The following is a 16,132-nucleotide window of genomic DNA, read 5'->3' on the forward strand; positions in this document are numbered from 1 at the left end:
TACCTAACAAGTAATGTAATGTATTGCATTAGGACTTGATGTGCAAGAATATGAAGAGAACCTGAAAAAGTCATGGGTTTGGAAAGAGCTATATTCAGTTAGAAACATCCGACCATCCTGCCATAGCGTACTTGGTTTGTATGGAGGAATGATTTACACAGGTATATTTTATTGGATACTGAGAGGAATGGAACCATGGACATTAAAACATCCAGGTAATTTTATCATCTCTTGAGAGATACCTACTACATATGTATCTCTTCTGGTTGCAGTTGAAGCTAGAGCAGGTCTGGTCAATATTCAAGCAGGGAGGTCTCAAAATGTAGGAAAGAAATCCGTGATTAAGCAGCAAAGGAGACCTGGTCATATTATTTAGCAAAATAAATGAATACATTAGGCGTCCTAGTCTACTTATCATAGTTTTGTCTCATGAAAAAGATGACCTGCTTTTATAAATAACTTCATCATTCTGATGACAACAGCAAAGTCAGAATAGCTTACTTGTAGTTGAGTAGCTGCAAGTTACATTAATTCTACACTGACATTTGTTTATTAAAAAATATATTTAGGACCAGATTTTGCTCAGCTCAAGCCAGCCAAAGACTGCACACCTATTGAATATCCAAAGCCTGATGGAAAAATCAGTTTTGATCTCCTGTCGTCTGTGGCTTTAAGTGGTACAAATCATGAACATGACCAGCCTGCTCATTTAACCCTAAAAGATGACAGCATCCCTGTGAACAAAAATTTGGCTATATTTGATGGACCAGAACAAAGATTTTGTCCAGCAGGTAGGTAATAAAAACAAAGTGTGTCTGAGTTAATTTTGCAAGAAGAAAGGCAAAGTACTTCCGGGATACTCCACCTGGCCTAATACTCACTTCAAGCATTCGATCCCACTCTTCTTCCTAGAGGAGGGTTCTAGTGGAGGTCTTAAAAATGTACTTTCTGAAAAATTATTTTTCATGACAAAATAAATACAACCATGGAAGCAAGCACCTGAATTACACTAGTCATATACTTCTCTCATTACACGTGCTGGTAAGGAGTAGTACAGCATATGCGCAAGGGGAAACTATTTAGTGAAGTGATACTACTCTTTTCCTCTTCCCAGGAGTTTATGAATATATTCCTTTGGAAACAGGAGAAGGATCAAGACTGCAGATAAATGCTCAGAACTGTGTCCACTGCAAAACATGCGATATTAAAGACCCAAGTCAGAACATTAACTGGGTAGTCCCTGAAGGTGGAGGAGGACCAGCTTATAATGGAATGTAAAACGGCTGAAACCTATGCAATGACTTTTGACCTCCAACAAATAAGTTGGAACGTTTTATGCTGCAGTGTAATTAAAGTATAGCACTGACTTGAATGTTTAACAGTTTGAGACTAACACGCTATTCTGAATTGTAGGTATGACCGTTACATGACCGTTACATTAAATGGAAAGTCAGTGCGTTCTGGTTAAACCTTAGCCTTATTTAAAAAGAACTTCTTCACAGAGTGGTGTGGCAGGAAGAAGAAAGTTCTTCTCAGGATTGACAAATGAACTTTGGATCGTCAATTTATTGCTGAAGTTCAGTGATAACAGCAGACTTATCCAGAATCATGGGTGTAGTAGAAGAATTTAGTACCTACCCTTAAAAAAAGGTATGTTTTCTCCCTCTATTTGAAATTATTTACTATAGGAAATCTTAATTTCCAGTACAGAAAATAAATCAGTCTAGAAAACTGTCACTGATTTTAAGTGTTACACATGTTAAATAAATAAAAAAAAATTTAGATTTTTTTCCTGAGAATAATAGGGAACCTGTTTGCAATAGAACCTATAAAGCATTTTAAAAAACCCCTTCATTTTGTGTCTACCAGCAATTTTATTCTTTAGAAGAAAGAAATCAGGCCTGCTCAAAAAAAACCCCAAACCTCTAATAGAAACTGCCTAACTTGTTTTGATGCTAAAAACAAACTTCTTAGGAAGCTTTAATTATTAACCTGCAAAAACACTATTGCCACTACTGATTACACCTTAGCAACATATCTGAATCACAAAACCCAAGGTACTAAAGCTAAAAAGAAAGAAAAAAAACAACTTAATCTTTGAATGGTGTATTATTAGACTTTTAATTGTAAACACCGAAAACTGCAGTACAGGACAAACGAGAGAAGAAACACTTGCTTACAGCTCTGTTTATTATTTTGCAAGAGTTAGTTAGTGCATAGGTCTAAAATTTTAGAAGAAAATCAAGCAAACATTTTAGCATAAGCTGCCTTCTCTTTCTCCTTTTGGGCTTTTATCTTCTGTTTGATTCTGATCGTTTCCGTTTGGATAGCTGCTTAAAAATAAAATCCATGATCCAGTTATAGTAATCACTTTACATTAGGTATCCTAATATGCCAAGTCTAGATGACACTACTGCAAATTACCCATATATATTTTAAATGCTAGAACTGCATTTGATTTTCTATCAAGTCAGCTATTAACTGCAAAAAGACTCTGTCCCTTGGTTTGTTCTATCTAACGAACACTAGGCAAAGGAGGATATAGAAAGAATAGAATTGGTGTCAACACAGAATTATGATGTAAAGATCTTATCCAATCAGGTATTAATAAAATGAGAAGATTACACTTTGAGATGGGGAGAACTTCCTCTGTATGCTGTTGACCTACATAAGCAGAAGGTGACCTTTTAACTCAGGGCACCAGAGGCATCAATGCTGTATAGAAACAGTTTTTCCACCTCAGTGGACTGTGTGCTTGACAGATCAGCATTTTAAGTTTCAGCAGCTGCTCTTACAAGCCAGCACTTTAGGCATCACCCTGGTCCCATTTTAATTTGTTAAATATTCTTTTTTAAAACAAAAAAAGTAAAGAATCTATAAAGAAACAGTTTACCTTTGTCTTCAGGGGCGATTTCATGCGCCTTTTTAAGATCAGCCTTAAATAAAGAAAGATGTATAAATGAATGTCTTGATTATATGTTTAAATTAAAAAAAAAAAAAAAACATATATTAGGTTCATTACCAATGCCTGATCGAGATCCTTTATTCCCTGCCATCCTTGAGCCCGTCTGTAGAGAGCTTTAGTATTTGCTGGATCTATTTTAAGAGCCTATCAAATTAATAAAATAGTCACATTAACAGTTAGCGTACTTCACAACTTCCCACCAGTGCAAATGGCACAGCTCACACCAGCAGACAATCTTCCCATTTTGTTTAAGAGTAAACTGTCAAAACATTAAGGGTGTAAATAGGAATACTATGTTGTAGCACACTGAACAGCTGTCTAGTCAGTTTTAATACTGCTGGCAGAGTTGGTCTTTTATGAAGTTGCAACATAGCTTAGGATAAAATGGAACTTGTATCTATACAGTTTTCAAGGAAAAGGTAACTGCAGTTCAGGTTATCCTAACCTAAGTCTCATGCCAGGTTGTGGATTCAGGGTTTTTTGGTTCCCCCCCCCCCCCCTTTCCCAATTCCCCATTTGTCCATTCTGAATATGAGCTTATGGCCGTTTTCTATGTATGTAACATCAGCACACTCGAGAGCAAGCTAGTTCTTTAAAAACCCCTCATGGAAGTTAGCTGATACCCCGTTTTTCAGTCTAAAGTTCTAGGAGATGTTATTCAGGATGCTCTGCTAGCAGACAAAAACATTCTATAATCTGTTTCCTTTAAATTTTCAAAGTTTTACTGAATTAATTCATGCTTCTTAACTGCACTAATTTTTGTCACTAGGTCTATGTCACTGTTCTTTTTTTTCTCTTAAATTCTATTTTTTTTAATACTTTCATATTTATCATTTGTTTCCTTCTTTTTTTTTTTCCTTATAGCTGGTTTCATTTCACTAGGAAGCCTACCTGAAAGGACTTTAATTAGAAAAGCGACTTCAACCAGAAAAATACCAACCCATCAAATCTAAAAACAAGTAAAACATTTTGCCCATACTAGTCTTCCTGAAAAAGTATTCCTCTTTCATTTTGAACAATTTATCTCTGGGTATTATAAAAATTAGCTCTGCTCTCAGGAAACAAAACTAAAAATCACAGTTTGCGTTTTACTCTGGCAGTAAGCAACAGAGTTGTTTTGTTTTTTAGTAAGTCATTTCAATTTCAAAGCCTTTTCAAAAAGCCACATACGAGAAAGTTAGTAATAACTGTAAAGTCAGCCTTCTACTTTATTTACCTTCAAATCATGAGCCTGTCAGAAAACACTTAAAAACATTTTTAGCTTCCATTATCTGTGTAGGCCAATTATTAATGAAAGTATTAAACACTAAATTACCTCTGAACAACTTTCAATAGCTCCTTGCCAGTCTGACAGTTTTAGTTTACAAGCACCAATGTTTAAAACACAAGTCAAAGCAACAGTCTTTAACTTCGGTTTGTCTGCCTCCTCTGTCACTGCTTCAGAAGCTTCTACATACCTGCAGGAAAAAAGAAGGTTTACAAAGAACAGGTATTAGCGTTGCCAGCTTAACTTCCATTGTGTTCTGCCCTTAGCTGTCTTTCCAAAACTATACGCAAAAAGGCTTCTCCAATTTGGTATTTTTAACTCTGTTTCAATTCCACTGTTAAAAAAAAATTAAACTGAATATATTAGACCTACCCAGACAGGTGAACTCACAGGTGAATGTTTCCTTGTAACGCAGAGAAGAAAATATTCCTATTCTTTAACTGTACCAACAGCATCTTTTTTTTCTTAGATAGACAAATGCACTATTTCAAATGGCAAGAAACCCCTGGAATTTACTTCAGTTACCATTTATTCTCAACAACTATGTCACTAATCAGTGGCAAAAAGCCAACACCACCGCAGCATTGGGAAGCTGCATGTCTTCCTTCAGTTCTACCAGTACCATTTTAGTTTTAGCCATAAATTCTTAAAGCTAAAGCTAATTTTCCTTTCTAAAGGAGGGAGTTCTATGAGCTTTGTTAACTACATCATCACCTTTCCCCTGGTTTCCTTCTGTGAGCTTTAGCCTGACACTGGTTCAGGACCCCGCTGCCTCATTTACTGCATCCCTGCTCCCTAGAGAAACTGACAGGCAAACTCCATCTCCTTCTTCATTCACAATGTGCTAATGGTGTCAGGTTTTTAGCTCAAATGGCAAAGGTCTTTGCTGTGCATATAAGTTTTAACTCTTTAATGGCCTGCTTGATAGAACTTCGGGGAGTTTTACTTTAAAAATACATAGGGAATTGACCAAAAGTGTGTGTGTTTGCACATGTTCAAATTTTAGGAATGCCATGCATGATTAAGGCAATTGCCACATATCTGTGCCTATATAAAGTAATACAAAACTGAGTTATGGTCAAAAGAAACAGAATACACCTGTAATATTTATAAATCACGAAAGAATGTAACCATTCTGGAAACAAAATTAGAGCTTTTAGAAATCTTGGCCAGTTGGAGAAATCAGTAAGCTGAATAGCAATAGAGAAAATGGGAAATACTACATCTTAGAGAGAAAAAGTATCTATCTATCTATTTCATATACATACAATAAGAAATAACTGGTTAAGTAGCAATAGAACAGGAAAAAGGTCTGAAGATTAAAAATGAGTATAAACTTGAAAGGATCCATAATGCAACACTGTTGCCAAAAAAAGGGAGGAGGACAAACATCATTCCTAGATGCTTTGCTAGGAGAGAGAGTTGTATATAAGATACTACTGGTTTTTATCAGTTCTGATGATGAAGCACCAGCCAAAGTACTCCATCCTACTTCAAGTACTATACTTTAAGATACAACAACCAGGACATGCCCACAAAAGTAAGAAAAGATAACCTATAAATAAGAGCTAGAAGGGTCAGATTTTTTTAGTCTGGAAAAGATAGTATCCTTTCTATCCATAAAGGCAGATGAGCACCAAAAAAAAAAAAAAAGTTGTACACACAGACTGTGAACAGCTTTCATTGGCCTTGCTTAAGAGCGCGTAAGACAACTGTGAGGGATGGCATAATTATACCTGATTTTTACCTAAGAAAGGGGGAGGAGAACAGACAGTTACAACACAAAGTTCCTTAAAGATCCATGCCAGCCTTTTGTCTGTATCATTTCTAAAGGGTTTACATATAAATCCAATTTACTTCAGGCTTTCTGTAGGGCTATGACAGCGTTTTTTGAGTGCAAAGGGAGAGGATGCATTTTTGGTTAATATTTTTATTTTTGTGCTTCAGAAATCCAACCAATTAAAACTCAGATGAAGCATTAAATAGGCCTCAATTCTTTTTCTGTCATTATTATTGCTGCTTATTGACTGTTGATAATTATGAAGGTAGGAATAAAAGTCAGTATAACTTAAAAAGAAGGCACTGGGAGAACCTCAAATACATAAAAAGCAAATAGCATCAGAGAGGGAACAGTAGGGAGACAAGAACAGAAAAATTTTGATTTTGAAGACAAGTCTAAATTACACATAGCATTAGGATGATGGCATAGTGCCTCAGAGCAAAAATAAGGAATAATAATGTAAATATCTAAAGAAATGTGTGTCATATTTGGACATTATAGCTCTTAAACTTACCATCTCCTAAACCTACTGTTTATTAGGAAGCAAAAGCAGAAGCATCTCCTGCCCTTCCCTCTCCAAATACCCAGTATACTACTGTGCTTTTCTTCCCAGTTATGTACCAGCACAGCAACAGTATTAACAGAGGAGCATTAGCGATTAGGAGTTCTCAACAACACCTCTTGCCTATACCTCCTGTCTAGCAATGAGTAAAAGATCTATTTGAGCAAGCAGCTAAAAATCAAGCAGTTCTTTTCCAGATTCTGGAGGCTTTTTCAAAAAAAAAAAAAAAAAGGAAAAAAAACAGCAACAGGCATTTTAAAATGCATGTATCATTGCTTGATTGCAATGGTAATTTGGATCATAGAAACTACCTGATTCAATGATGATAGCCTTACCGTAAACTTTTACTATACTTTTTAGCTGCCACTGCCCAATTTTGGGATTTGAAGAAAGTATTTCCTATATTCTTTATGTCTTCTGCTACGGCCACAATCTTGTCAACCTAATAAAATAGATGGAAAATATAAAGGATCAAATTACTTACCAAGAAAGTCTTGATTGACTTAATCTTTAACAGTAGGATTGCATGTCCATCCTCTTTCAAAAATGATTATAAAATCTCAGAATAAAAGTATTCCAATTTTAGGCAAATAGTGGTTTCAAACCACTCCTGTAATATTCTGTGCTCTATGTAATACCCAATAAGTAATCTGAAAGATGATATTCCTAATGGCTTTTTTACAGGATAACAGGTGATACCATTGATGTCAAAAAAACAGAGACAACAAAGCAGTTCAATCCTCTGTGTTGCTACGCACAGAGGAAGTTAAAGGTGTTGACTACTATTTATGGAAAACAAGATATTTTAGCAATCTCAGTGTATGACCAAGACTCTCTTGTCTTCTGCTTCTCAAAGCAGTATTAATCACTTGATCTCTGCATAGTCTAAAAGTCATATGAATACACTTTTTAAAACACTTAAAAAGTCTATGGGAGGAGAAAAAGATAAACTGCCTGTTTGTATCAAATCCATCATTTCTATTTCCAGAATGGCACACATTTCAAGTGTTAAGTTACTTTTCCAGTGACAATGAACAGTTTATAATTACTGGTGCCTATACCACAGGTGTCTTAAGCTCTGTCATATGTAGATATTGCCATCTGTAATACTTCTGATTTACAATTCTACTATATTAGAATTAATGGCCTTGAAAAAACAAATCACAGCATGAAGCCAATGTCACCAGGGTTTCTATAGTTAGTATATATAAACAAATTTAAAGGTAAGAAAGGCAGGCATCTACCAGCTTCAGAGCAGAAACAGAGCAAATGCTATCCAGAACAGTTTTCCAAGTTAAAGTGTTTCTCCACAGCCAGGTACAAAGGAGTTTCTGCATTCTAGCTGTAATTTTTTTTTACTATTCTCTCCATTTCTGATTCTGTATTTGGAATCTACATATACAAGCCCCCTTTTTTTCCTCAGAAATCAGTGTCTGATTTGCACAATTTGTCTAGTTCACTCATGGTAAAGTAAAAACCTGCAAAACAGAAGAGTTGCTTTCATCAGTCTGCTTTCTAACCCTCACCAACAGGTCTTCCTTCAGTTTGCACAACCTGCAAAGCAAATAACTACTGGGATTTGAGAACTTCTAAGTATGATGTCGTCAAATCTTTACAAAAGGCCAGTCTTTTATTACCTCTAATAAGTGAGGCTAAATCTTTTTAAGGGTGGGCATTTTAAAAGCCACACAGGAAAGTGTGCAGGTGCAACATTAAGTTACGTGTCTGAGTTCTAATAATTATGCTTTATCACTCCAGCACAAACCAAAAACAGAGTAGCAAAAAAAAAAAAAAAAAACTGAAAAAATTAAGTGGTATGTTGTGCTTTTAGTGGGAAAAAATTAATTGTAGTTAGCACTGAAAAAAATAGACAGCAATCCCCTCCCCCAGCATTCTCTTTCCTAAAACTCATTGTTACCACTTGATCAGTACTTTGACTGAACTTAAGAAAAAAGGCTTAGTGAATAGCCTCACAGATACCATACAGCTTGGATAACTTACATGTCTTGCTTTTTGTAAAATAACTATCTAGAAAGAAAAACGCTTACATCTTTCAAGTCTATATCTGAATCTTCAGGAAAATCTGGATGAGCATCTCCAGAGCCATCCTGGGGAACAATTCCCCAGTCATCTCCTTCCTTCAGCTCTCCACATTCTGCAATAACGCACAACTGAAAAAAAAAAAGAAAGTGTAATAGCAGTACAGTATATTAAGACAATTTCAGGGAAAAAAAAGATTATGCGTGCTTTCTGAAATTCAGCAAAAATGCTTTGTCATGTGTTCTTTGGGTGCATTGATTTCAGAAACCTGTCATGTCATCATTAGCCTAACCTCATTAAAAGGCTTTTATCACAGAAAGTATCATCTTCAAAGTACCAGCATTCCAACCACACCATATCCACTTTCTACAGAGGCTGGAAGAGGAAACAGCAGTGAGAAGAGCTGCAACAAGCAGAAGACACTGAAATTTTATTATATTAGAGATGAGCGTTCTTTTTCAAACTGACAAATCTATTAAAATAACAGGTATACATTTTTCAAACACTTACAAACTGACATGACTTACACACTGATTGCTTTATCAGAAATACAACAATTTCTGACATAAGATTCATGACAACTGCATATCACGCAATTCATGATGATTGCATATTACCTAGGATTATGAATTCCACTTTGTAATTTCCTCACCTGTCCTCCACTTCTAGAAGTGTATTTCCACCTTCACCCTGATAAAGGCTTCTACCCTCTCAGTTGCACTGAACAATAAGACAACTGTTTCTGTGGTGGAAATTTACAATAGAGGAACAAAAACCTCTTAACATGAACAGTAAACTGAAAATCATTACTGTTCGTAAAAATAACTGGTAAACATTTAATAGTCCTAAACATTACACTAGGCATTTAGAAGAAATGGAAAGAAATGCATGAATTCATGCTAGAATCTGCCAGCTCAGGAAGTTTGTACCAAGCTACCATGACCTAAAGTTATTCCAAAAGGCAGCAGTTCCAGCAGCATAAGGCCTTTGGTGCTTTTCCAATGTAATCATTCAGAAGAGACTAAAAGGAAAGAACGCTGCAAAGAATTATTACTTCCTGCTTCACCTATGCATTTTTCTTAGTTCTCACATTTAAATTTTATCAACTAGAATCTAGGAAGCTAACTCCTAAAATGAGTGCACTACTCCTCCATGCCATCACACAGGAAAGAAAGAAGATATATTTACATTTAGATTTTATGGGAGAAAAAACACTTCCTTCAACAATATTCAATCTTTCTCCCCAAGGATGACAAAAAATCCACTGGCTGGTTGATTTTTCTAAAACACTTTAGAAAAATCAATCACCACTTTAATAGTTTTCATTCACAAAATCACTTTTTTTCCTTCCAATACTTTTATGACACAAATGTTTCAGATTAACGGAATCAACAATCCTGTAATTTTTAGTTTCAGTAAGTGACAAACAAGACCTGCAAGGTGTTTACAATAGCAGGGAGTGAAAGGTAATGGTTTAATACTTCCCAAAAATAACTTGGTAAAAACAGTGCCTTTATCACTTTTCTCTAGTAAAAGGAAAATCATTTTTAATCCTCCTGAAAAATTGGTCAAATCAAGTCATAATTTTCAGTCAAAACATCATTTAATAGAAAAAAAAAAAAAAAGATCCCTATGCATTTTGATATTGCTTACCTTAGCAGGATTTTCTCCATTTACTTCAACATTCTCTAGTATTTTAACAACACCCATTCCTTTTATCACTTGGCCAAACACCACGTGTTTCCCATCCAGGTGAGAAGTAGGCACCGTTGTAATAAAGAACTGAGAGCCATTAGTACCGGGTCCTGCATTTGCCATGCTCAGCAGCCCTGCTTTATCATGCTGTATAACAAAAAAAAAAAAAAAAAAAAATCACAACCAAGATATACAAGATCTATTACAAAATCGTATATAAGATTCTGTAAGGCTATTGCTATATATTGTAATGACAACCATAAAGACAACTTTGGAGAAATGAGTTATATACTGTTTTACTAATACTAATTTTACCTATCACGATTGCACAGGGCAAATGCCAATTCTGCCTCTATACTTGCCACCTCCTGGTGTGACTTCACATTGCAGCATTTCTTGTCTACTCCTTGTGCAGTCTATAAACTCCACACTGGTCAGCTGCTGAATTTAGAGATCATCTGAGAGGTAAGTGATGTTCCTCCCTGGATCATTCAAAACCACTTCATTAAGAAACAAAACAACACACCACTTTAACTAACTTAATGTTACACTATCAAGAACGGTACGTATTGCTAATTTTAAAAGATCTACTTATACAAAGTATGTTGTACAACTATGAGTTTTAGGGGTTTGTGGTCTTTATAATTTAAAGTTTGTGTTTGTTTGCTTGTTTTAGCTCTTTCGCTTTTCTAGTGAGACAGTTTTTATTCTGCTGGGATTTTTAACCATCTAATTATTGTAGTTCATTCTATCAGGGCACAAGACACCAAAAATTGGTTAAACAGCCCAACATAAGAAGATATCATCCATCTCATTTCCAGTATTTTTGTTCTTTGACATAAGAATTATCTTGCTCCATCATACAGATTATTTAATTTTTTGCTTGTATTGCAACAATGTATGTTTCACACGTTGCGGAAACTCTCTTGTTAAACTGGCATGGCACATTAAGATACTATTCTCCGAAACTTGATCTAGTTATTAAGTGCAAGGAACTACATTTAACAAAGGTCAGTATGTTATATGAAGACACTTGTACATGTCTGAAGCATGCAAGTTGTGGTATCCTTAAGAAACTTGATACTGTAGGGAGGAGGGGAGAGCAAAAGAACCAAGTATGACAGCACAGAGGAGACAGAAGCTGAAATTGCTATGAAACAGCCCTCAGAGCTCAACAGGAGGTTGATTAGTTTGAGACAGCAGTCTTAGACAGCTGTATTTAAGCAGCTGGTTTGTCACTACAGTCTTTACCACTTTGAAGAACATGCTGTATTGAAAACTGTTTTCCCACTCCATGCTTGGATTTCCATGGACTTAGAGAGAACTCCCTGCCTGTGGTGTTCATCCAGTCATAAGATACGAGGATCTTTCAGCGATGTTACAAGATTAGGCCCAGAAATTCTGGGAAAAGGACGTATGGCTGAAAGCAAGAATTGCACCTAGTCAAACAAAAGTTACCAGAATAACCTTGACTTGGTCTCTTCTAATCTTGAAACTCATCCTGGGAATCAGAATTGGCTGAGAGAGAACAAGCTGTGTTCCACAGCAGAAGAAAGCAACTTGGTATCAAGCTTGCAGGAAGGCAGCCTCCAAAACATCTGACATTTTGTGCAATAGTTGCTGGCAAACAAGTTAATCGGAAGGGGTTCTTCCATAGGAGATTTTTGCAAGTAACATTGAGGCTGGCCAATGACTGACTGCCAAGAAGCAAAATGAGACCTTTAAATCTTGCTTTTTTTTTTTTTTCCTCCTTTTTTTGTAATTACAAGCAATTCTGGATGGGATTGGTTTGTAAACAGAGGGGCAAGGAACAACGTGCGCTCCTGTTTCCTTATCCAGTGCATGTTTACCTTTTGTCCATAGAGATTTGGAGGACACGTTGGAAAGTTACAGAAAGCAGTGTGATGGTTCTGATCTTCAGGACATTTACACGCAACCCCCTTTGGTTTGGGACCAAGTCTCAGCATCAGCCCCATGCAGAGAGTCCCTATTCATAAACAAAACTGTTGATCACTCGTGCATTTTCTTGCCTTGACAGTGTTTTGAAAAACACTGCCGATAACAGTGTCTTTCCCATGCTAAGTTTCTGTATGCCGTTTGGTCAGCTTATAAAGCGAGTTAGAATCTGGACAAAGTCTCTGACAGATTCAAGGCCTGGCAAAGTTGCGGCATGGTAACCACATTTCTTGAGGGCTGTGCAAATTGGGTGTTCCACAGTGGCACAGCCACTAGCTGCAGAAGTGACACTAAAAAAAGTCCTCTGGGAGTGATTTGACGTGATAAGCTGACTACTGACAAAGTCTTTCAGTGTGCTGCCATTTACAGGAATTCATATAAGCAAAACAAGAACAAACATTTATTCTCCAAAAGCATGATAAAGTAGTGAGTACCATGTCAAAAGCAAGTAAGAGAAACCTGAAGAAAAGCAGTGGACATTTTGAAGTTTACGCTGTTGCATAAGATGCAGGAAGAGGCAAGGACAGATCCTGAGGAAACTGCTGTTCAGAGCTGTATTTGTTAATTTGTATGTGTAAAAGCACATGCACTGACAGTCTGCCTGGCATCATGTGATACTGATTTCAAGGGCAAAGATGGTTTTAGAATTGTGGGATTGTACCTCAAAAGCATGTGAAATAGCATGGTTTAATATAATCCTAAAAAAAGTTTTATAGAGCTGACTGACAAACAGTTGCATTGGTGCTAGTAATAGAACAGTGAGCTTTGATACCGGAGTGAGCATTACTAATGGGAGGTAAGGAATTTCTGAAATTCTCCCTACCATCAAAGCCAACATCCCTTAAAACTACACCCTCAAATGCAGAGCTTTGCATATGCAAAAACCTGTTCTGTTCACAGCACGTTTTTCAACCATTTTGGGTACAAAAAACGTGTAAACAGTCTCTTACTTCTAATTCTGCTGTACTGGAGAAAACGCTCTCTTAAATTTTCTTTTGGATTAATTCTGCAATCTACCACAGATTCCCCACTTCTTAAACAAAACAGATACTTATAATTTTTATATGATTGGATGTGAGAAATATTAACAGTACATGAAAACAAGCATAACATCTGTTTAACGTTAATACACTGTATACACTTCAGAGCTACAAAATTTGCCATTCATCAAAATATTTTCCCTACTTCAGTCTGAACTGAAATATTGTCTTATACCAATTTCTAATGGGGCAATTAAAAAGAATATTTAAACTATTGCGGCTTTTGTCATCTTTTCTGTAATTAACAAAGACCTTAAGGACAAACTACTTTAGGGTTTTTTGTTGCGTTCTTTTCCACTGCTTAAAAACATGCTAACTGTGGACTAAAGAGCGCTAAGATTATTTAAATTAAATAAAAAAATCACTAAAACTTCAAAAACTGAATACAAGCTGTATTTTCAACAGAATACCTTATAATGAAAGTTTTCATCTTCAAATTTTTCACCATATATGCTTTCTCCACCTGTGCCATTTTGATTTGAGAAATCTCCACCCTGGACCATGAATTGCTTAATAACTGTAAAAAGAAGGTAATTATTAAATGGCGCAGCATGGCAGGAAAGGCACTAAGAAAAACAATTCAGAGAAAGAACAATCCCTGTCATCAGCACCGAAACCTAAATAAAATTGAAAATCAGCTTTATCACGTTTCACCTAAGTATTCCCTTTCAGCTCAGTGAAGATCACTTGACACTCAATGATTTAACTGAAATCTATTTCAACCTATTTATAGTAAATTAGTTTTACTGATTTACTATAGTAAATTTTGGATTTGCTACTGTCAATGTGTGCTAAACAATATCTGGTGATTAGGAGGGTCTGAAAGTCAAAAATCTGCTTTCAGTCAAGTTATTACTTCAACAAGTACGCCTGAATATCATTTAATATTATTTCAAATATTGATAATGGAAGACTTCATTGTCAACTGGATAACAGAGGATTTCATAGAACTTACTTCTGTGGAAAGGGCATCCTTTATAATGGAGAGGTTTTCCAGTGGTAGGCCCTGTTCCTTTCTCTCCTGTACATAACGCACGGAAATTTTCAGCAGTTTTGGGCACAACGTCAGCAAACAATTCAAAGACAATCCGTCCAACTGAAAGGACAAAGAGAAGATGAGACATATTTTTAAGTCCTCTCCTAGGCACAGTGATGTATTGAGCGCTGTAGGGAAAAATGCAATTAACATTTCAGACTAGATTATCGGTATTCAGATTATTATTAAATTTACATTTTAGGGTTGTTCCATGGCAAACACTGGTGGAGCTACTTTAAGTTTTTAGCAAAGATATCACCAACAATAAATTGCACTACCAAGAGTAATTTAGAGGGAATAAAGATAGATGCTGCCAGAAACTACAGGGAAATAACACACATATATATATAAAAGCCAAATTGCATATTTTAACATACATACTTGTTTTCTGTCTATGTTAACATACATACATAGCTTGTTCAGTCAAAAATAGATACCCTGTCTGCACAGAATTTATACTCTCTGGAGCTAGGGCTCAGAAAATACAGGCTCATAAAAATGTGATGATATTGAAGTCTGCAATTTTTAGACAAAAGCAAGCCAAAAGGTTTCACACACACCCCCAAAAAGAAATATCATGGTGACTTCTATTTGATCAAAAAGCTTCTGCTAAATGTGTGTGCCGATCTTATTGCTTGCTCTGTCAAACTCCAGCTTTACTAAGACACAGTAATACTTAACGTGCATATGAATGACTAAGTGCCGTTACAGATGTGAGAAAGCAATCACTGAATCTACAAATGTGCAAGCTTTAACTAATGTAAGTGAAAACCGAGTGGATAACAGATCCCCATATTTGATAAATGGATTCTGTAACAAATTTTAATTTTTTTTATAAATCGGCTTGTCAGAGAGATTTCTCACTCCTAGCAGCTGCCATCAGCGACGCTACTGTTTTCTCCTCAGCCTAACAGTCAATTAGTTAACATAATTTCATTCTACCGGAAGCCAAATGTAAATAAATTAATTGTAATTAATACAGGAACGAAAGCAAATTAGACAACTGGAAGTCAATAAAACATTTCTTAACCCTCAAGTAACCTGACTGACTTTCTTCTGAGTAACAGAGGGAATAAATCAGACGTAACGCTCCGGCAGAAGGGCAAGGCCTGCCTTTACCCCCCCGCCCCCGCCCGGCATTATGAAAACCTGAGCTTTCCCACGCATCGCTCCCGCTTCCTCGCAAGCTGCCGTGTCCCGAGCTCCGTCCCCCGGCACCGCTCTGCGGCCCCCGACGGCGAGGGCGAGGGCGGCCCGGGCGGAGGCAGAGCGGGGCCCGGCGCCACGGCCCCCGCAGCCAGGGCGCGCTGCGGGGCTGCGCGGCCGCCGGCCCGGCCGCGGGCGGCGCGGGCAGGCGCAGACGGCGGCGCTGCGTGCCTGCTCCCGCGCTTCGCGCACGGACTTCCTCCCTCGGCTGCGACAACCGGCGGAACGGGGACCCCGCGCAAACTTTCAGCGTTTGTTTCCCGGAGGCCGGTTGCCCGCGCCCGGCACCCCCCCCCCCTCCCCGCCGCAGGGAGCCCGTGCGCGGCGGGGGCCGCGCTTCTCCTCCCCCCGGGCCCCGGCCCGGCCGCCGCCGCGCGGTGTCGCGGCCCTCCCCCCGCGAGGGCCCGTCCCGCACCTCGCTCGCCCCCGACGTCCACGTCGAAGAAAGCCCGCGGGTTGCGGGGGTTGCCGGGCCGCGCGAGCGGCGACGGGTGCGACATCGCGCCGCCGCCGCCTTCCGGCCGCCGCCGCCAGCGCCCGCTTCCCGCTCCGCCCACCGGCCGCGCGCGCCCGCCCCGCGGGGCC

General features: G+C 37.9%; 2 protein-coding genes across 11 annotated transcripts in view; one reads left to right on the top strand and one right to left on the bottom strand.

Moving 5' to 3' along the window:
* Positions 1 to 13,518, top strand: part of ETFDH (electron transfer flavoprotein dehydrogenase) — a 33,228-nt gene extending 19,710 nt beyond the window's left edge. For 3 of the 10 annotated variants that reach the window (XM_068942396.1, XM_068942397.1, XM_009677149.2), the window contains 3 exons: positions 33 to 215; positions 570 to 791; positions 1,115 to 1,854. In XM_068942396.1, coding sequence (XP_068798497.1) covers positions 33 to 215; positions 570 to 791; positions 1,115 to 1,278 — 569 coding nt within the window. In that variant the 3' untranslated portion in view covers positions 1,279 to 1,854. Of the gene's footprint in view, positions 1 to 32; positions 216 to 569; positions 792 to 1,114; positions 1,855 to 3,829; positions 4,286 to 8,106; positions 8,196 to 8,986; positions 9,102 to 10,641 lie in introns of those variants that run through there. The other 7 variants (XR_011141012.1, XR_011141009.1, XR_011141010.1 and 4 more) reach the window with 7 other exon arrangements.
* PPID (peptidylprolyl isomerase D) lies at positions 2,173 to 16,109 on the bottom strand. Its single transcript, XM_068942399.1, has 10 exons — positions 15,963 to 16,109; positions 14,261 to 14,401; positions 13,716 to 13,822; positions 10,268 to 10,456; positions 8,623 to 8,745; positions 6,910 to 7,016; positions 4,281 to 4,422; positions 3,023 to 3,109; positions 2,894 to 2,936; positions 2,173 to 2,330 (listed from the first exon to the last, which is right to left on the bottom strand). Exons 1-10 carry the CDS (start codon positions 16,045 to 16,047, stop codon positions 2,242 to 2,244), a joined length of 1,113 nt encoding a protein of 370 aa, XP_068798500.1. The 5' UTR covers positions 16,048 to 16,109; the 3' UTR covers positions 2,173 to 2,241.
* Between the last annotated feature and the right edge of the window lie 23 nt (positions 16,110 to 16,132).

Source organism: Struthio camelus, chromosome 4 (assembly GCF_040807025.1).
Source record: "Struthio camelus isolate bStrCam1 chromosome 4, bStrCam1.hap1, whole genome shotgun sequence".
NCBI lineage: Eukaryota > Metazoa > Chordata > Aves > Struthioniformes > Struthionidae > Struthio > Struthio camelus.